The sequence below is a fragment of the Myotis yumanensis genome, unplaced genomic scaffold (genome assembly GCF_028538775.1).
Source record: "Myotis yumanensis isolate MYYU_CA2020_CCGP unplaced genomic scaffold, mMyoYum1.0.hap1 SCAF_1, whole genome shotgun sequence".
NCBI classification, from domain to species: Eukaryota; Metazoa; Chordata; class Mammalia; order Chiroptera; family Vespertilionidae; genus Myotis; species Myotis yumanensis.
The window spans coordinates 185,011-205,498 of NW_027223752.1; the positions used below are offsets into that span (position 1 = coordinate 185,011).

At 53.5% G+C, this 20,488-nt stretch overlaps 1 protein-coding gene across 2 annotated transcripts in view; it reads left to right on the top strand.

Moving 5' to 3' along the window:
• The window catches only part of CDC42BPB (CDC42 binding protein kinase beta), a 93,295-nt gene that overhangs the window by 19,592 nt on the left and 53,215 nt on the right, over nt 1-20,488 (top strand). For both annotated transcript variants that reach the window (XM_070411535.1, XM_070411543.1), the window contains exon 2: nt 17,829-17,920. In XM_070411535.1, the coding sequence (XP_070267636.1) occupies nt 17,829-17,920 (92 nt within the window). The remainder of the gene's footprint in view (nt 1-17,828; nt 17,921-20,488) is intronic.

The window sequence follows — 20,488 nt, forward strand, 5'->3', positions numbered from 1 at the left end:
GGGCCTCTGAGGGGCTGAGGCTCCCTCTCCAGCGCTTTGCCAACACATGTTACTTGTCCTTGTTATTCTGGGCACCCTAGTGGGTGTGAGGTGGCATCTCATATGGTTTCGATGGGCCTTTCTGTGGTGGCTGAGGATATTGACCATCTTTTCATGTGCTTCGTGGCTATTTGTGTATCTTCTTTGGAGAAATGTCTGTTCAGATCCTTTTGATGCCAGAGGAATTGATGGGCCAGGTTTCTCTGACACGAGTGGGGATGAGGTGGAGGTTCTTGGGCGCCACTGAAATTAGCATTTTCAGAAGTCCCCGGGAGGGCGGGACGTGGAAGGTTTTATTGCCGTGGAGTTACATTTCCTGGGTTCCGAAGTCCCCTGCCCCTCGAGCCAGCCCTGGAAAGGGTGCAGCTGGGGCTCCTGCAGAGCCAGAAGCAAGACTGGTGTCAAGAGCTTCTGTTCCATGTTGCAGCCGGATGTGGTTCAGCGTTCAGGCCAGATGAAGCGTATTAGTTCATGTGTGGAGTCCAACATGGCCGTGCGCCATGTGGGCACGGGGGAGAGCACCCCCTGCCGCAGGCGTCCCAAGAGGGCGAGAGAAGAGAGCTTCCATTGTTGGGAAGTTTCAGTATTCAGGTTTCGCATGTTTGCAGTGGCCACGCCCATCTTGGCCAGGCCACTGATTCACTTTCAGGTGATTGACAGACAAGCACCTTCCCATGTCACTCAAACCTTTACTGGGCAATGTGTCTAATTGCCTTAGCCTAGGCCCTTCCCTGTCGGTCAGCGGGAACAGACGTGGAGCGTGTTCAGTGCACCTTTGGCAAAGCTGTGTAAGGGACATGTCCACGTTGTTTGGTCTCCCCTTCCACTCCTGGTTCAGTGATAACCAGATTATTACAGTGGCATCACGTAGCCCATTTTTCATTGGGTTGTCTTTTTATTAGTTGTAAGAGTTTTTATATATTTTGGATATAAGTCCCTTATCAGATATATAAATTAGCACATTTTTTTCTTCATTCTGTGGCTTATTATTTCATTTTTTAAGAAAATTTTTTATTGACGGGATGACTCCAACCAACTGAGCCACACTGGTCAGGGCTGTTGAAGTCCCATTAGAGATTTATTTTCTTGCTTGTGCTTTTGGTTTCACATTTAAGAGTCCCTTCTTTGCCTAACCCAAGGTCACAAAGATTTATACCTGCATTTTCTTCTAAGAGTTTTGTGGTTTTAACTCTTACTTTTATGTCTTCGGTTCATTTTGAGTTAATTCCTGTATGTGGTGTGAGGTAGGGGTCTGTGTTTATTCTTTTGCATGTAGATATCCATTGTCCCAGCACCATCTGAGGCTGTTCTCTCCCCGCTCGGCTGTCTCACAGTGGTGCCTGTCTGCGCTTCCTACAGGGGAGCCCTGCGTGTCCCCGTCCGGTTTCCTCAGCCTCACACTGTGTCCTGAGTTCATGGGTCATGCCTGCAGCAGGAGGCCGTTTCTTTGTTGCTGTTGGTTTTCTGTTGCATGCATTCTTCTGTTAGTGAACAACTTGGGTTGTGATTGGTTGTTGACAGTTATGAATAAAGCTGCTCTGAGCATTCTTGTATCATAACTGGGTCATAGGCATACATGTTAGCTTAAGAGCTACAGACATACACGGGGGCGGGGGACATGATAACCGTTCTGTTTAGAGGAGAGTGGGGAGATTGTTTCCTTGATTACCAGTTTTCAAAGAACCTGAGCGATCACCTGAGCTGACCTGTCACTAAGGTGGTGTTGGCGCCATCGGGACGTTAGACGCAGCCGCTGTTTTGCTGAGAGAAAACACACTGGATAACGTGCTGCCTGCCCAACGATTGTCAAGACAACGAGAAAAATAAGCGGAGTTAAGTTTTTCCCTGTCTTTTAAAATGGAAATAAAAATCCTCTTGATTGAGTTTATTGGGGTGGCATTGGCAATAAAATTACATAGGCTTTAAGTGTAAAATGGGCCAATGTTAATGTTTTAAGAAGTGTGAAGAGTCACATGTGTGGGGAGTAAAGATAAGTAACAAGGAATAAAAATACTAAGCGCTTATGTGAACTTGGGCCTTGTGTTTTCTCCGTTTGCTTATTTACCAAAAGCAGGTGACACTGCGCTGCAGGTTTTAGAGATTGTTATGACATCTCTGACACACATGCAGGTGTTCAGAAATTAGCACCGGGTGGGGGGGTGGGTGTTAATGTTCCATCAAATATTTGGGGTGGAAGAGAGTAAAAGAATTTAAAGTACAGTAAGTCTTGACTGAACAGCGTCGACAACGTGTAGTGAAACCACTTTCCCATAAGCTAATGTATATAACAAGATTCCCACGGCATCTTGTTGATGCTGTGATGAAAGGGTACCACCCAAGGACCAGCTGTGTGAGTCCAGGCCTCCCTTCTCACTCTCTCCAGTGGGACCACGTCACACATTTGAACTAATTATAACAGAAGGTTGGTGGATAGTATCTGGTTGCTGAAAATTCTCCCAAATTACTGATCCCTGAAATTAAGTTGCCTTCCTTGAGTGTATCAATTTGCTGATGTTTTTTTTTTTTTTTATTAAATCTTTATTGTTCAGATTATTACATTTGTTCCTCTTTTTTCCCCCCCATAACTCCCCTCCTTCCAGCTCCCACCCCACCCTCCGCCCTCACTCCTCACCCACTGTCCTCATCCATAGGTGCACGATTTTTGTCCAGTCTCTTCCCGCATCTCCCACACCCCTTTTCCCCCCAAGAATAGTCAGTCCATTCCCTTTCTATGTCCCTGATTCTATTATAATCACCAGTTCATTCTGTACATCAGATTATTTATTCACTTGATTCTTAGATTCACTTGTTGATAGATGCATATTTGTTGTTCATAATTTGTATCTTTACCTTTTTCTTCTTCTTCCTCTTCTTAAAGGATACCTTTCAGCATTTCATATAATACTGGTTTGGTGGTGATGAACTCCTTTAGCTTTTCCTTATCTGTGAAGCTCTTTATCTGACCTTCAATTCTGAATGATAGCTTTGCTGGATAAAGTAATCTTGGTTGTAGGTTCTTGATATTCATCACTTTGAATATTTCTTGCCACTCCCTTCTGGCCTGCAAAGTTTCTGTTGAGAAATCAGCTGACAGTATGGGTATTCCCTTGTAGGTAATTGAGTCTCTTTCTCTTGCTGCTTTTAAGATTCTCTTTGTCTTTTGCTCTTGGCATTTTAATGATGATGTGTCTTGGTGTGGTCCTCTTTGGATTCCTTTTGTTTGGGGTTCTCTGCGCTTCCTGGACCTGTAAGTTCATTTCTTTCACCAGGTGGGGGAAGTTTTCTGTCATTATTTCTTCAAATAGGTTTTCAGTATCTTGCTGTCTCTCATCTTCTGGTACCCCTATTATTCTGATGTTGGTACGCTTGAAACTGTCCCAGAGGCTCCTTACACTATCTTCGTATTTTCGGGTTCTTTTTTCATTTTGCTTTTCCGGTTGGGTGTTTTTTGCTTCTTCGCATTTCAAATCTTTGACTTGATTCTTGCGCTCCTCTGGTCTGCTGTTGGGAATCTGTATAATATTCTTTATTTCAGTCAGTGTATGCTTACTTTCTGGTTGGTCCTTTATCACACCATCGAGGGTCTCATTAGATTTCCTGTACATCTCATCAAGTTTATCAACAGAGTCTAGAAGCCTCTTGAGAGACCTCAAAAGTGTGGTTCTGAACTCAATATCCTCCCTTGATAGTTTTGTCCTGTTTCTTTGTCTCTGCATTTTTTATGCTTTCTTGGTGCACCCCCTAGTGGTCTTTGTGCGCTTGTTGTAGTTAAGCCTTGATTGTTGTAGTTAATACTAGAGGGATTTTACCTCCAGGCCGACTGGCTGTCTTGCTGATGTTTTGCCAACTTCTTACTTTCTTGTGTTACTCTCCCTGCCCTGCGCAGTTGTGGCGTCCTTTCTTATTAAGTAGATACCGTTTTTTATCAGCGCCTGTGATTAGTGTCTGCTAGACACGACCACCAGGCTCAGGCTCCGAGGCGGGAACTGGAAGGGTGAGGTGGACTTACTCTAGCACAGTGATGGCGAACCTATGACACGCGTGTCAGAGGTGACACGCAAACTCATTTTTTTGGTTGATTTTTCTTTGTTAAATGGCATTTAAGTATATAAATAAATGTCAAAAATATAAGTCTTTGTTTTACTATGGTTGCAAATACCAAAAAATTTCTATATGTGACATGGCACCAAGAGTTAAGTTAGGGTTTTTCAAAATGCTGACACACCGAGCTCAAAAGGTTCGCCATCACTGCTCTAGCAGGAGCTCCTTTCTGTCCTTGATCTCAAACAGGCTAACCCCGAGGCATCCTGGGAGGAAGGGGTGTTGCCACTCCCTTCCTCGTTGCTCACGTCCTCCCCGCCCTGCTCTAAGCATGAGAGCATCCCCGTCTCTAGGAGGCCGGGCTGTGTGTAGGGATGCACTGAGGGCTTCTTCCTTGATTTCTCATCCTGCTGCAGGCCTGCCCTGAGCTCATTTCCTGCGTCCTCTTCCTGGTGATGGGCAGGGTGTCCGCTCTCAGGGTGGATCATGTGGGGTCCTGCCCAGCTGACCCTCGGCGTCACCTAGAACCCTCGGGTGCCCAGCACAGTGTACTGCCCTTTGTCTTCAGAGCAGCTGAGCAGAGTGCCAAGGGTAAAGCTGGTCAGTTCCTGAGATTCTTAGATGCGGATCTAGTTAACTTAACGAGCCAGATTGGGAATTAGAAAACCATCTCTAGCGTGGCCGTGGCGCTGCACTGCTGAACTTGCCAAAAACCGCTCGTGTGACTGTGGTTGGTCTGAACTGCCTTGGTCTGGCTGCCGTGAAGTCTGTATGCTTACCAATGTATTTTCTTTATCAAAATTCAGTAGAGAATGATCAGAAAAACTAAAGAGAAACCAGGGAGTAAAATCACTAATGTCTCCTCCCCCCAGAATAGAGCCCTAAGAGCCCCCTGGGTGCCTGTGGAAGGAGCTGGTGCAGGCGAGCGTCCCAGGAGACCGCCGAGTGGCTGGGCGTGTCGGACACGCGGTGAGGACCATTGCCGCTCGCTGAGGGAAGGGCTGTCTCCCGTGGATTGCACGCGGAAGCTTGGGGCGTTTATTTTGTAGCCTTAGATTTGGTTTGTTGGTCTCTGGCTAAGCCAGTGAAGGGAGCTTTCTGATTCTGGCTGTGCTGGGAGAGCACAGACCTGTCCCGTCTTCAGTCGGGTTACTCAGTCCCTGAGATACCAGCATGGCTTTGGGGCGGATCAGTTTCACCTCCACTCCAAGATCAGTGTTTTATTTTTTTAACAAAACATTTGTTGAAAATGATTTCAAGTATATAATCCATGCATTTTTTTATTTTTATAAATTTCTTATTGACTTTTAAAGAGGAAAGGAGAGGGATAGAGAGAGAGAGAAACATGGATGGGAGAGAAACATCCCACAGGCCCCCTGCTGGGGATTGGGCCCGCACCCAGGCATGTGCCCTGACTGCAGATCGAACTGGTGACTTTGGGTTCATGGGTCAATGCTCAACCACTGAGCCACACCACCTGGGCGCATTTTTTTAGCAGCAAAACTCTGTAGAGTTGTCTGTTCTCACTTTCTCCACTCCCTTCTCCCTAATCAGACTTTTGTCCCCCACCACACCCTCAAAACTGCCACTTTTGTCAAGGCCACTGTGGTATCCTTGGGGCCAGAACGAGTAGTCCTCAGTCCTCACTGCCTCGGGGTGAAGCCCTGGCTGCCTGCGTCAGAGCCGGGCGCTCTTCTCGGCTGCGCGGCTTCCTCTTCGCTCCCAGCCGGTCGTGGAGCTCCCGGGCTCAGGCCCTCCTCTAGCCCTGCCAACTCCCTGGGGATCGCATCCAGGTTTGTGACTGATACCAGCTGTACAGCCAGTGCCCCAGTTCCCCAGCCGGCGCCCCATTCTGGAATCCGTACCGCATACCCGCTGCCTGCCTGAGGTCTGCTCCATCCTGCCCCTCTCGCTTGTTGGCAACTCCATCCTCCCGTTGCTCACGCCAGCGCCTCGGGGCCGTGGTCATCTCACCCTGCACATCCAGTCCTGCAGGAAGGCCTGTCGGCCCCACCACCTCCAGGCTCTGTCCCGACCGCCGACACCTGGGAAGCGTGGCTGTCCTGGCCCACCATGCTCCCTGTCTCCCAGATTCTTTTCATCGAGAGCGTTTATTGTTTTCTATGTAATGTACTTGCTTCACGTTATGTATGGTTTTTCTCGGTCTTGCTCCACTAGCATGTGAGCTCCACGAAGGCAGGAACTTTGTTTGCTCACAAACCTCTCCTACTGCCTAGAATAGTTCCTGCAAAAGCAGGTGCTTCATCCCGGCTCCATCGGGCCTGCTTTAGAACCGGCAGCCTCTCAGGTGCTTACAGGTTAGGGGTGGTCACTGCGGGGGGCAGCAGCGTTCCCCCCGGGGCTGCGGTGTACGGAGGGCTTTCGCTTACCGTCTCATGGCCATTTATTCAGCTCCTCTCCCCCAGTCAGCACATGGTCCGTGACGCGGGCTCCTCACTGCGGCCCCGCGCGCTCAGGGTCGGTGCCTGTGTCCGAGCTGGCCTGTCGGACTTTCGCAGCCAGACCTTTCTCCACTCCCTGCGTGTGGCTTACCCGGCAGCCTGGCCAGGCCTTTTGCCTCCCAGACGCTCCGTGGTCCCTTCTCCATGCTGCGTGCAGCTGCTGCTCTCTAACCCGTCCTGCTTGTGAATGCGCGCACACATGCTCTTACCTCACACAGTGGAGGCTTCAAGGTTGGTTGAGCCCTTACTGGTTGTTTTTGCCTCTGCCTCTCTCTTCCACGTCCTCCTTCCAAAAAAACGTCAAGTTCCCTCCTGTGTACTCTCACAGTTGGTTTCTTTTCTCTCGCTTTTAACAGCTTCATTGGGATAAAATCCCATCCCAATAGCTGTTTCTTTAAATTCTTTATAGTCCTTACCTTGTTCGTCCATGTGCGATACGCAGTGTGTTCCTGTCCCGCCCTCTGTCACCAGGAGGACCTGAGTGGCAGGGAGCAGCCTTGTGGTGGGTCCCTGTGGAGGGTCCCTGTGGAGGGTCCCTTGTGGAGGGTCCCTTGTGGAGGGTCCCTTGTGGAGGCTTTGCTCAGTGAAGAGGGATTGGGAAGAAGTTGGACTGCAGGCCTGCATTCCTCTGACCATGCTGGACCTGCTGGGGATGGATCAGAAAGCGGGGCCCTCCCCCAGGACTGAGAACTTCCTCGGACAAGCAGAGGGTGCCCATGAGGGTGCCCATGACACTGCTGCCAGCAGAAGGTCCTGCCAGCTCCTGCCTGCGGCCAGCAGTGGGCAGTGCAGGCGGCAAAGGACTGGCTGCCAGCCTTCGCTCTGTCTGCTCAGGTTGCCAGGCCTCTCCTCTCAGGTGGATAACTCTAGGCGTTAGAGGGAGATTTCCTCAGAGCTGTTGTGTTTTAGGAGCAACGCAGGTAAAGAAGGGCCCGGAAGACGTGTGCTGGAGGGAAACATAGAAGAGGATTGACAGGCCCTAGAAAGCTGAGCAGCGATGAAGGAGCAGGACCTGGGCTGGGTCAGGAGAGGAGAAGGAGGCGGCCAGCCTTTCTTTTTTGTTTTTCTTCCTTCTTTTTAAATATATTTTTATTGATTTCAGAGAGGAAGGGAGAAGGAAAGAGATATAGAAACATCAGTGATGAGAGAGAATAACCGATCGGCTGCTTCCTGCATGCCCCTACTGGGGATGGAGCCTGTGACCTGGGCATGTGCCCTTGACCGGGAGTCGAACCCAGGACCCTCCAGTCCGAAGGCCGACGCTCTATCCACTGAGCCAAACCGGCCAGGGCCAGCCTCTTTTCACGGCATGGCTGCTGCTGCTTCGTAGATACACACTCAAGTGAAAGACGTACATGTATTAAATTATGATTTTTCTGAGTTAAATTTTGGAACGGGGTACATTAGAGGGTAGCAGAAACCTAGTAATTTGTTCTTGTATCTGTCTTGGCGAGAGTAATCCCAAGAGCAGGGAGGTAACTCAGATGGCCTCGTGGGGAAGGTTACTAGAAGTGGCCCTGCCGACAGGGCCCTGGTCTCCCAGCCGGGGCCAGTGCCTCGTTTTCCTGCTGTGTTATCTCAGGCCGCAGAGGGTGAGACGCATACCTGGCTGTCCCCTGGAGCCCGGCCCCGGGCCCTGACCGGACACAGACCGCAGACATGGCGCCTGCCTTGGGTCAGGGCTGCAATGGGACGCAGACCCGTGGCGTTCTCCTCATAGACGAGGCTGAAGCTGCTCCTGCAGGGTGGCTGGGTGGCGGCCAGCAGCACCGCAGGCTGGTGCAGACTCGTGGCCTCCACTGTGGCTACTCAGCCGCTGTGGTTTCAGCAGCAGGTGCGCTAGGAGATGCTCTAAATTAGTGGGTTAGGGCTTCATGCGCCATGTAGACCTTGCCTTGGACCTATCTTACTAAAATGAGGTCAAACAAAATAGAGAACTAAAACTTTTCTGTTGAAAGTTCTACTTACTGCAGGAAAAATAAGAATCTTTCAAAAGGTTTTTGTCCCTAGAGCCGGAGGGTGACGTATCATGGGGCCCTTTCCAGGGTGTCTTCAGCTCGCACACTGGGGACAGACGCCAGCTTCAAGGCCTGGCCTGCGGGTGCCGGCAGTCTCTGCCTCAGGCAGGCATTTCATTTCAGTTGACCTTCCTGTTTCACATCAATAAGGAGAGTCTAAACGACCTCACGGAAGAGAAGTAGCCTTGCCTGCGTGTCCAAGTGTGAAGGTCATCAGGCACGCTTCCGTTCCCTCCACAGTCCGCAATCTCCGACACATCGGTAGGAATGCCGGTGAAGTCCGGGGTCCGTGACACTCGCTCCTGGGGGGGCGGGTACTGGCTGGAGACTGACTGTCGTGGTTTGGAGTTTGCAGGTCGATTTCCCTTCCTCCCCTCCCCGGCAGGTGCAGGGGCCTTGCTGGGGGCGGCCCTGCTGAGTGAGGTGTGCTCTGGGCTGCATGTGCCAGGGCCGGGTGGGGCTTTGGGGCACTTAGTTTACAGGTTGTGTCCCGTGTGACCTGCCCGGTGGAACTCAAGTGGAGCAAGGGTGCCTTGCTGGCTGGTACTGTAGCTGGACTCTAGGGCGATTTTGGTGATAGTTTGTTTACTTGTTAAATATGACATAGAAATAATGCAAAATAAGTGATTAAAAGGCAGAATGTCACCCAGTAGTGGCAGGAGCTCCGTTTAATGAGAACTTACTACGTGCTGGGCATAGTGCTGCATGTGTTGTGGGACCATCTGATTTAATACTCGCAGTGACCTCGGGTAAGTCCTGTTACTCGGTTAGCAGGTGAGGAGCTGCCTGGAGGCTGGTAGCCTGCAGGTAACTGGCCCCACAGCGTTTGGATTGAACACCGGCCCCACAGTTTGCCTGACCATGAGGATGCCCCTTCTAGTTACTAATGCCCGGTGGTTAGGGGGAGCTTAGCGTCCTGTCCCGTCCCCGCCTCCCCCCCATTTCATGACCTATACTCTGTACCTTTAGTGGCCCTTTTTCTTAAATTCAGAATGTGTGTGTGTGGATGCTTCTAGTGACTCACGAGTAAATGGCCTGGAAGCTGGCTGTCTCCCCGGACAGGCTCCACACTTCTCACAGACAGTCTCCTGTCTGTGCCTGTCTGTGCCTTCCTGCACTTCTGTGACTTGTCCATGTGACTCTGCGGCTGTGTCCCTCAATCCTTCCTGTGTGCACCTTAAAAAAACGGTGCATATTGGTGTTTGCATCAGCAGGGAGCCGGCTCTAGCAGAGGCGTGTGCTGTGAAGGTCACTGGCTTTGCACAGACTCTGCCTTGACAGAGGGATCCCAGAAGACGGGCCCTGCAGACTGGTGGTCGGGGCGCGCCGCCTCCCGGACTGTGGCTTCTGGGGGCGCCGCCTCCGCCAGAGGACAGGCACTTCTAGGTAGTCCTGGGAGGTCGTTCAGCAATGACAAAGCAGGATGGGCCAGATGGGAAGGAAGTGACGAAATTAGTCGAGCTGGAGAGAGGAAGCAAAGATGAAGGAATGCGTGGCTGACCAGAGTCAGGCCGAAACGAGGTCGCAGCCCGGGCAGCCGGCCGGGCAGGTGGCCTTCCTGTGACAGCAGCCTGTTGGAATGAGGACTTTCCTGTGCCGCTCCCCACCTGGCTCCTCGGCTCCTCCCCGACTGGGTCCGAGCCTCGCTTGGCCTGTGAGTCAGGGAATGAGGGCCACCGCCCGCTCCGAGTCCTGCCTCACCTGGCGCGTGGCCTGACGGGCAGCGGGAAGGGCTCGCGTCTGGAGAGCAGCTTGTGGAGTTCATTTCGAACAAGGGTTTGTGGCTGACGCCCTGGGAGGGTCTTCTCTCATTTGAAAAACGATCTTAGTTATAAACAAACCAAACCCATTGAGTGTAATTTAAGCACATTTTCCAAACACTTGGGGAGAGGTGTTGATCTTGTGTCGGTGTGTCAGCGGCCTGAGCTGTGGGAGTGAGCTTCCAGCAGGTTTTGGAACTGCACCCTCACCCCAGTGGTACTTGTAGAAAGTGGTTGCTTTCTGGCCCACGCTAGGCCCAGCCTGCTCTCAGCTCTCGCCTGTTGAACAGTTCCCCTGGGTTAAGCCGTGGTGCCCAGCGGGCATTGAACTTGTGCCCTGTCTGCTTGATTGTTCTACCTGGCCTAGTACACTTGGCCCCTTCTTCCCGGTACAGAGATTAGATACGCAGCACCTGGCGTGTTCCTGCTGCCCTGGCCGCAGCCTCAGGCCTCCTGCACCACCTGGGGGTGCCTCCCACAGCACCGGTGCCTGCGCCCTACCTGCCGGGGCAGTGCTGTGGGCAGCAGCAGGTCTCCGCACTGCTGTTTGTGCCAGGGCCAGAGCGGTAGCTGGCATTTACCGAGGAGGCCTTCCTGGGAGGGAGACCGCCATGTTCCTGTGGATAGAGATCTGTCTCCTCTGCATGGCAGTTGGCCTTGGGAGCCTGTGTTTTCCTTTCGTGTTTGATCGGGAGCATCTGTAAGATCATCTCCGACTTATGGCCACAGAGTGGCTGAGCCCGATGGCACGCGCTGGCCAGGGGCAAAGAGGGGCACCCCGGCTGCCTTCGGGGGCTGCTGTCCTGAGACACGGCCTCTTTCCTCAGACGTCCCTCTCGGGCCTCCAAGCGGCTCAGATAGAAAACCAAAGGGGGCCCAGCCGGTGTGCTCAGTGGTTGAGTGTTGACCTATGAACCAGGAGGTCCCGGTTCGCTTCCTGGTCAGGTCACATGCCGGGCTGTGGGCTCGATCCCCAGTGTGGGGCATGTGGGAGGCAGCCGATCAATGCTTCTCTCTCATCATGGATGCTTCTATCTCTCCCTCCCTCTCCCTTCCTCTCTGAATAAAAATGTATTAAAAACAAAACAAAATCAAAGGGAGGCATCAGGTTCTCATTGCCCGTGATTTTCTGTCTGTTTCAGCCAGAGACCCTCTCCTGCCCGGTCTGCTGGCAGAGCTCTGTGTACGGGAGCCCTGGTCTGGCTCTGCCCGCGGCTGGGGCTCCTTTGCCAGGGCTGCCTCTGGAGCAGTCCTTAGTCTGCCCTTGACTCCTGTGCCCTTGGAACTCGGACACATGCAGGTTGCAGGCTGGTCGTGGTGTCGTGCTCCTTCGGCGTACGTTCCCCTTCCTTCCGTTTCCTCATGATTAAGTTCAGGTTATGTAACTTGGGCAGGTGACGCACACCTTCTCCGTCACGTGACTGATGACCTTCACTCGGGTGGCCAGGTTTAGGCTGTGTCTGCCAGCTGCACGGCAGAGCCGCTTGTCCCCGCAGGATGGGGCGGCTTGGCTGGGATGTACTTTGTAACTGTCCCTTTCCGCACCAGCTTTTGCCTTCTTTAGCTCACTGCCCTCACCTGCACTCCTGGGGTCCTTACCGGCCGTCGCTGTGACTGTCCGTCCTCACGTGGGTTCGCCATCTTCCTTTGAGCGCTCTCTTCTTTCGCACAGGGCTTGCCTTGTGCTCCCTGACCCAGCTCTGAACGCCTGGAGCCCGGGTTTCTTTGCTGCAGCAGGTATTTCGAAACCACGATCTGACACTAGATACGTTTGTTGTTGGGGTGTTGCTGCGCCCGGGCTGCTCTGTGGACAGAGCTGCGCTCTGTGGACGCGGCATGTACGTCTGGTGTTCTGGATCCCATACACTGACCCATGAGTTCACGCGGGGGCCTCCAGGCCTCACCCAGCGCTCTAGGGTGTCCTCGCCCTCCTCCATAATCCCACTCTGACCCAGGAGCCTGGCTTCCAGGTCCTCACACCTGTTTGCTTCCTGGTTCAGCCTCCTGTGTGCCCATCTCCACTTTCACCCTGTGCCCAGCACGGACGTCCTCACCCCAGCATCACCCCTCTTGGGCTCCACCTAAAGGGGTGTTGAGGGGAGACTGGGGACCGGAGGAAGGAGAGGGACTTGGGGCTTTCTGCCCGCCCCCTCTTCCTTTGAGTGACAGCGAAGCGCTTTCTAGTGGTGGCTGATCCCAGTGTGGCGGCTCCCACGCTGGCGGGGCCCGGCCTCAGCTGGTCCAGCCCAAGAAGCCCCACCGTGAGCTTAGAAACCCCAGTGCCAGCAGCAGCCCAGAGCCCTTTGCGGGGGTCAGAGGTCCAGCCCTCCCTGTGGTCCTTCCTGACTGGCTTCCTGCGCCTGCTCTCCGAGAGAAGTTAGGGGTCAGCGTCGCTTCTTAGTTCCCTGCTTCATAGTTCTGTACATTAAAGTCTCTGTTCAAGTGACTGGTGTGGTTTCCGTCTCTTGACCCTACCCGGTCCAGATGGCAGGGTCAGCGTGGCCTTGTGTGGACACGGCTCATACCCTGTTGAAGTGTCACTTCCTCCTCTGCACCTCTTACGTCCTGTCCTGTCTGCTGAGCTCGTGGCCTGGTGCTGAGTGGTCTGCCGGGTTGGGCTTTCTGTCCTGGCCTAGTAGCCGTGGTGCTCACACAGGGCAGTGCTGCTGCTGCTGCTGAGGACCGATGGGAGCATTCGTGTTCTTGAGGAAGTGACTTCCCCGGGCTTGTCCTCCTGGCCCTCTTGGCGCCCACTGCTTAAAACGAGCGCCCGTGCCCACAGCTGCTTTCCGCTGCCGAGCCTGCCGTTTCCCGGTCACGCTTGCCTCTCAGGCGTGTGCCCGTAGTCCTCCCTGCTATCGACGGGCCCCGGCAGATCGCGCCGTCACTCAGGGAATTGGCACGGACAGGAAAAACGCAGCACGCCAAATGCCAGCAGCGAGCAGGAGCCCCGATGACGTGCCGGCAGTTGAGGGTCCTTGATGTGGAAAGGTCAGAGGTGAAGAGAGCTGCATGTAGGCTGCAGCCGTGGCACAAGTGCTTGACTCCTGGGCCTCAGTTGTCACTGCTAATGGGTTCCTGCCGGGGGTCGGAGGGACCTTTGGCCCACTTTCTGGATGAGGAAGTTTTGTCACAGGATCCAGTGCCTGCCTTTTCTAGATGGTACAGCCACCATGGCGTCCTCAGGACTTGCCTCCCTGCCTGAACGGAAGCTGGCTTTCCCCTGGGCCCACAGCGGCATGGCCTCTCCTGCCCGTGTGGCGGAATCAGCAGAATTGGGTAAAACACATCAGACCACTTAATACACATGGACGTTAAAACTGGAAGTTAAAATAAACACTCTAGCCCTAGCTGCTTTGGCTCGGTGGATAGAGTGTCGGCCTGTGGACTGAAGGGGTCCCGGGTTTGATTCCGGTCAAGGGCACATGCCCAGGTTGCGGGCTCGGTCCCCAGTAGAGGGTGTGCAGGAGGCAGCTGATCAGTGATTCTCTCTCATCATTGATGTTTCTATCTCTCCCTCTCCCTTCCTCTCTGAAATCAATAAAAATATATTTAAAAACCTAAAATAAAATAAACACTCCACACTCCAACGTCCTCTAGCCAACAGGTGAATAATGGGTTAACTATTTAAAAAGCCATTCAGCAAAAAAATAAGGTTGAATATCAGGTCTTTAAAGAGTTGACAACTTTCTAAATAAGCCTTAATAATAAAATGACAAAGGAAAAAGGAATTAATTCATTTTTACCAAAGTAATAAATTTTATACAATAAATATAGCATAATTAAGATGTAAAGCAGGAACAGAATGAAGGGGTGATGTTCGCAGCGCTTACGTTTGGGAGAGCCACAGTAAAGCACTTACACTCACTGTCTAAGCAGGTGTAGGCACGGCCGGTGAGCAGGCATGACTGGGCGCTGGCGCCGGGGAGGGCGATGGCCTTGGTGTGGGGACAGGACAGCTGACTCAGGAGGCAGTTTGGAGGGCAGGTTGGGAACCATAAAAGGTGAGTGCCCTTTGGAGAGTCCTGGCGTTTCATTCCAAAAATTACTGAAGGTGTAGAGCTCTGTGCCTGATGATGTTCATTGCATATTCTTCACCATAGCAAAATCATAATTTTGAGAATTAAATGTTCAGCCGATGTGTTTAATAGATACATGATTTTAAAATTGTTGGTGTGCCGCCCTAGCTGGTTTGGCTCAGTGGATAGAGCATCGGCCTGCGGACTGAGGGTCCTGGGTTAGATTCCAGTCAAGGGCACATGCCTGGGTTGCAGGCTCAATCCCCAGTAGGGGGCATGCAGGAGGCAGCCAATCAGTGATTCTCTCTCATCATTGATGTTTCTCTCTCTCTCTCCCTTCCTCTCTGAAATCAATGAAAACATTAAAAAAAATTGTTGGTGTGCCAACTTATTGAAATACTAGAGGCCCGGTGCACGAAATTTGTGCACTTGAGGGGGAGGGGGTCGCCTCAGCCCGGCCTGCACCCTCTTGCAGTCCGGAAGCCCATGGGGGATGTCTGACTGATGGCCTAAGCCGTCAGTTGGACACCCTTAGTGCTGCTGCAGAGGCAGGAGAGGATCCCGCCACCGCCGCTGCACTTGCCAGCCGTGAACCCGGCTTCCGGCTGAGCAGTTCCCTACCCCCCCATGGGAGTGCACCGACCACCAGGGGGCAGCTCCTGGTGGTCAGTGCTCGTCATAGTGACTGGTCGTTCCGCCATTTGGTCAATTTGCATATTAGCCTTTTATTACATAGGATAGGATTATACATCCGTTAAAATGACAGTTGAGTAGGATAGAAATCTGAAAATATAAGAAGTGAAATAAAAGCAGGATCCAAGTTGTGTCAACATTGAGTACGTCTGAGCAAGCATGGAGAGGGAGCGGGCACGATGCAGAGGCTTGGGTTCAGTTACGGGGTCTTGGACTTCGCGTGTTGCTGCTTGGTTTGCACATTGAAAACCGCTCGCGAGCTCCGGGAGTCTGGGTTTGTGGGGTGTCCGGCTGTAGTGTTGGGCCCCTGCCCGAGGAGTGTGCGGACGGCGACAGCGCTCATTCCTGGGCGGTGCTCCCTCCTTCCAGACGCGCTCTTGGAGGAAACAGAACGCGTCTGATTAATTGGGGGTGTTTTTCTTCATGGTAAAATGGGAGGTTCACCCAAAAGGTACCACGGGGGGTGTGGCCATCAGTGGCTGTTTAAACACATTTCCACGCGCAGTGTTGGGTTATTTCTGGCCATATTTGAAAGAAATAAAGATGAATCACAGATGACCTTGAAGTTCTAGCACAAGGGTTTTTCTACCCTGGCCTTAAACTAAGAACTCAGGGCCTGTGTTCCCTTTCCTGTCTCTGCCGATGGCACTTGTAGCCGGGGCAGCAGTTCACCGCCGATGGCACCGAGAGCCTCCTGGGCACTGGAGCCTCCTGGGCACCGAGAGCCTCCAGAACACAGAGCAGGTGGCAGAGCCGGACCAGAAGCCACAGGCCTGGCCTCCAGACTCCGCCCATCCCACTCACCGTCTAGCATCCCCTCTCCTACACCTGCTCCGATTCCACCTTCAGGCCTAATCCTTACGTCTTATGCCAACTTTCATGTTTGTCCTGCTCCCTCAGGTCCCCCATGACTGCTGTCCTGCAAACACTCCCATGGGGGGAAACTGGGCAGAGGGCAGTGAGCCAGGAGATGGGCCTTCCTGGCACACCCACAGTGAGCCAGGAGATGGGCCTTCCTGGTCCTAGGCAACTATTTAAGGAGAAACAGTAGCGAGTTAGGTTGGTAATGAATAGGGAGCTCAGTTAGCAGCCGGGATGTGTCAGGGGGCAGGGCTGCTTTGGAGATAATGCAGATGTCGGGTAAGAAAGCAACAGAAAGAGCCCTGCCCTCTGCCCAGTTTCCCCCCATGGGAGTGTTTGCAGGACAGCAGTCATGGGGGACCTGAGGGAGCAGGACAAACATGAAAGTTGGCATAAGACGTAAGGATTAGGCCTGAAGGTGGAATCGGAGCAGGTGTAGGAGAGGGGATGCTAGACGGTGAGTGGGATGGGCGGAGTCTGGAGGCCAGGCCTGTGGCTTCTGGTCCGGCTCTGCCACCTGCTCTGTGTTCTGGAAGGAAGTCACACAGACAATGGTGCAGTATCCTGGGCGACTGTCACAGGAGAGCGCCAGCTGGGGGCTCCCGAGGACAGAGATGAAGACGGCTGTAAGCTCTAGAGCAGCTCCCTAGAGCTCCCCTCTGAAGGTTCCAGGGAGGGAGCTTCCTGCCTCTCCCAGCTTCGGGGCAGCGTGTGGGGCACGACTGTCCTCCACATTCTCAGCTATTCTAGAGTCATTCACAGGAGACGGATTAACGGGAGAAAATGTCCTGGGTTACTACGGAGGTCCACGTGTGGGTGCCAGGCGACTGAGACCCCAAGCTGCATTGGGCAGAGGCTTAGGTGCCCTTCTGACTAAGGAGAGGAGGCCGGGGTCTGGGGCTTCTGGGGGAAGCAGAGGAGAAAGAGCAAACTGGCACCCATATTCCAGTTGGGCCGCCAGGAGCAGGGGCACGGACAACAGACGCCGGGCCAGCTTCCCCCGGCCCCACGCAGTTCCCGTCAGTGCCCAGGGGGTGCCCTTCCTTTAAGCAGGGTTCTGCCTGGATTCCTGAGGCAGGTAACGGGGGAGGGCCAGGGACTCTCTGAGTCTTCTGCTTCTTAAAAACCAGCTTAACGTCAGTTTCCCAAAAGGCATATTGCAGGATGGCCAGCCTGTGGTCCCTCGGCAGCCATCCCTGTTCCTTGGCCTGCACCGGAGCCATTCCAGGCCATGCCTCCATCTGCGGCCCCTTTCCCTCGGGCCCAAACCCCCTCTCGTTAGAGGGACGGCATTAATGCTGGCTTCAGGGCTCTGCCCATTCCTCTTGAGTCCTCATCTCATCCTGAGTACATCTGTAAGGCCCACTTCCAAACAAGCAGCCGGGTGGACGCTGTTAGCTAGTGCGTGCGCCAAGAAGCCTGGCTCCCTCTCCTCCTCCCCACAGTAAGGGTAATAATGGAATTAATCTCAGAGAGGCTGTGCGGATACAGGAGCGCAGCGTGGAGTGGGGTTCCTATGGGAGGAGCCATGCGAGTGTCAAGCCCCGTCCCCTCCGTTTTCTGGGGGGCACCTCCGTTGCTCCCTTGAGTCCATCTTGTGCTCCCCCAGCTGCCCTGCAGGTGAGCTCAGAGCTCACTCACCTGGAGCACATCAGTCACAGCTGCTGCAGAACAGGCAGCACCATGTCAGCTGCCTGGGTGCCGTTGGCAGCTGGATCTTACCTCGCATGACCTGCCGGGCCTCTGCTCTGAGGGTCTTTGTCATAACAGGTGTAGCTGTGTAGGTGCTGATGACAAACATCCACGTTAATTTAGCATAAAAGTACTTATTTGAAAAGTGAACATTTTTCTATAAAAAGTATAACTTCCTAGAATAACCCAATTATTTGGTTTTAGACAGCATTCATTTAGTTAATTCCGCTTTCTTCTTTGTAGCCAAGCCCTTTACGCAGCTGGTGAAGGACATGCAGCTCCGGCGAGAGGACTTCGAGATCATCAAAGTCATCGGGAGGGGCGCCTTTGGTGAGGTGAGCTCAGCTTCGTTTTGTTGACTTTGCACAGATTGCCAGGGCCACTGGCAGCATTCTTGGGGCCCTCCTGTTGATTTTGGGGTGAAGTAATTGGTAATCTTGGGAGAGTGCTGGGACAGAAAGGTGGAATTAAGAGAAAAACAAAAACGAAAGCTTGTGACTGGTGAATTACCCTGGGCATCGTTCTGGCCAAAATAGTTTCTTACAGACCAATAAGGTTTTAAAAAATCCACTTGTTAATTTTCTTTGAAATGCATAGAGAGTAAAATATGGTCATTCTCATTACTTGTGGCTGCTGCCACCAGTCCGTGCCGGCCACGAGTCCCCTGCCTGGCACCAGGAGAGGGCAGCTTGTCCAGCACGGGCCGCCTCCCTGCCCTGGGCGGGTGGTGGCCTCTGCAGGTGGCGCGCTCCTCCCAGGCTCGCCACAGCCTCGCTGTCAGAGATCAGGTGGCTTTACAGTGAGCCACCTTCAGAGCGCCTCTCACACTGGAGCGCATCGGCCTGTGCTCTGCTCGGGTTTCAGCTGCCGTGTCCTGAGGCCTGTGTGAGGGAGCCCTCCAGGTGGGCGAGAGCAGACGTGAGGTGGCCTTGGCCCTGCAGGCGTTCTGGGCTGTGCACTCGGAAAGGAAGCGAACAGCAGTTTCACTGGCGAGGTCTCGCCTGTGGAATCTCTCGTGACTTCTGAGTTAGAACAGGGCCTGGCATCTGCCTTAGAGAATGTCTCACTGCTGCCCATTCTTCTGCCGCAGACACACGGGGGCCCACCCATGGAGCTCACAGGGCTCCTGCAGAAAGCCTGCTGGGCCGGCAGCCGTGTGCTGACCGTCTTGTCTTCCTTGGAAACTGCCCTGGCCTCTGACCAGCCCCCAGGCCTCTGATAGGCCCCATTCCTCTCCCTCATACCACCCCCCCCCCCGCCCCGCCCCGCAGCCCTGCCTTCCAGCCCCTCTTCTCCACCCCTCATCCCTGAGAGTCAGTCTCCCCCCAGGCGTGGGGGGAGGGGAAGCAGCACCACGGGGGCCTGCTTGGGGGCAGCCTTGTCCTCTGGGATGGCCGCTCCTCCCAGGCCCGCCCCAGGCTGACCTGATCTCCAAGGTCACCTCAGAACCCAGGGATCCAGGGTCCTCAGCCAAATTCAATTCACTGTGGCTAGGAGGGGACAGGGAGGGTCCTCTGGTTTTGATGTTGAAGTACAAGGACATATAAATGCCCAGATCTCAGTGACATTGGGAGTGTGGCAGCGTGTGCACCCCAGTTGGAAGACAGCATTTCTCTCCCCTAGAAGGTTCCTCCTGTTGCTTTCCAGACCCCCCTCCTGTGAGCTCCACAGGCCCCCAGGCAGCAGCTCTCCTGGTTGTCACCAACGGGGAACTTAGTTTAAAGGAACCATAGGAAAGACTGAGTTCTGCATAGAAATAGCAAATCTCTGAGCTGTAGGTAGTTGTGTAAGGCATGGTTTTTGATGTTTGGTGAGAAGAGAGAGAAAGCCTGTTGAAATCAAGCCTGACTCAGTTCAGTCTATACTTTCACCAACTGTCGTCCTTGTCCCAGGAGCCATGCCAGGCTCGGGCTGCACAGTGAGCAAGGCCCAGGCCCTGCACAGCTCTGCAGCCAGTGTCCACGTCGAAGGGGCCCAGAGGGACGGGGAGAGACAGCGCCAGAGAGCGGTCCCTTCAGGAGGGAAAGGAAAGAACGAGAGAACACTGCTGTGCCGATTGTTTATAGTGACTTTTATTGATTTTTGAAATTATTTCAGAGAGAGGAAGGGAGAGGGAGAGAGAAACATCAATGATGAGAGAAAATCATGGATCGGCTGCCTCCTGCACACCCCCTACTGGGGATAGAGCCTGCAACCCGGGCATGTGCCCTGACTTTGGACTTGAACCGTGACCTCTTGGTTCATGGGTTGATGCTCAGCCACTGAGCCACACCGGCTGAGCTATAGTTCTTTTTAGTGCTCTTTTTTGCCAAAGAACTTGATACAAAATTGTTCTGAGTTTCAAAGAAGGTAACAAGAATCACTTTCCACTTTCCTTCAGATTAAGAGAAACACGTCCTTCCCAGGCCTTTGTGGAAGCCTGCGGGTTCTCTCCTTTCCTTTGCCCCCTCTCAGCTTTACCACCTTCTCTGGACTCACCCCCTCCACCCCCACTTCAACCCCCGGTCAACCTCCCTGGCCCCGAGGCCTGGGCTCCACACCAGCACTCCGCACCTACTCCTCCCACCACCCGGCACTCTGCCCCGTCTGGGGCCCTGTGCATGCTCCCATGCTCCCTGCCAGCGCTGGAACCTCGGATTGTGTCGACAGTCTTACTGAGCCCCCGTTGCTGTTCTGGAGCATCCTCGTAACCACGCACCTGGAATGGGCCCAGCTTCTGCTTCTCTGTCTCTGATGGTGCCGGGTGGGTCACAGAAATGAGGCCGCTCCTTATCGGTGTTGGGATCGGAAGCCTCTTCGCCTGTGCTTCTCATCAGATTATTCTTTCCTAAGGACGAGCCAGGGGCGCGCCAGGGCGTTCATGTGGGCTTCCCACCATCAGGCCCCGGGGAGGTGACATTGGA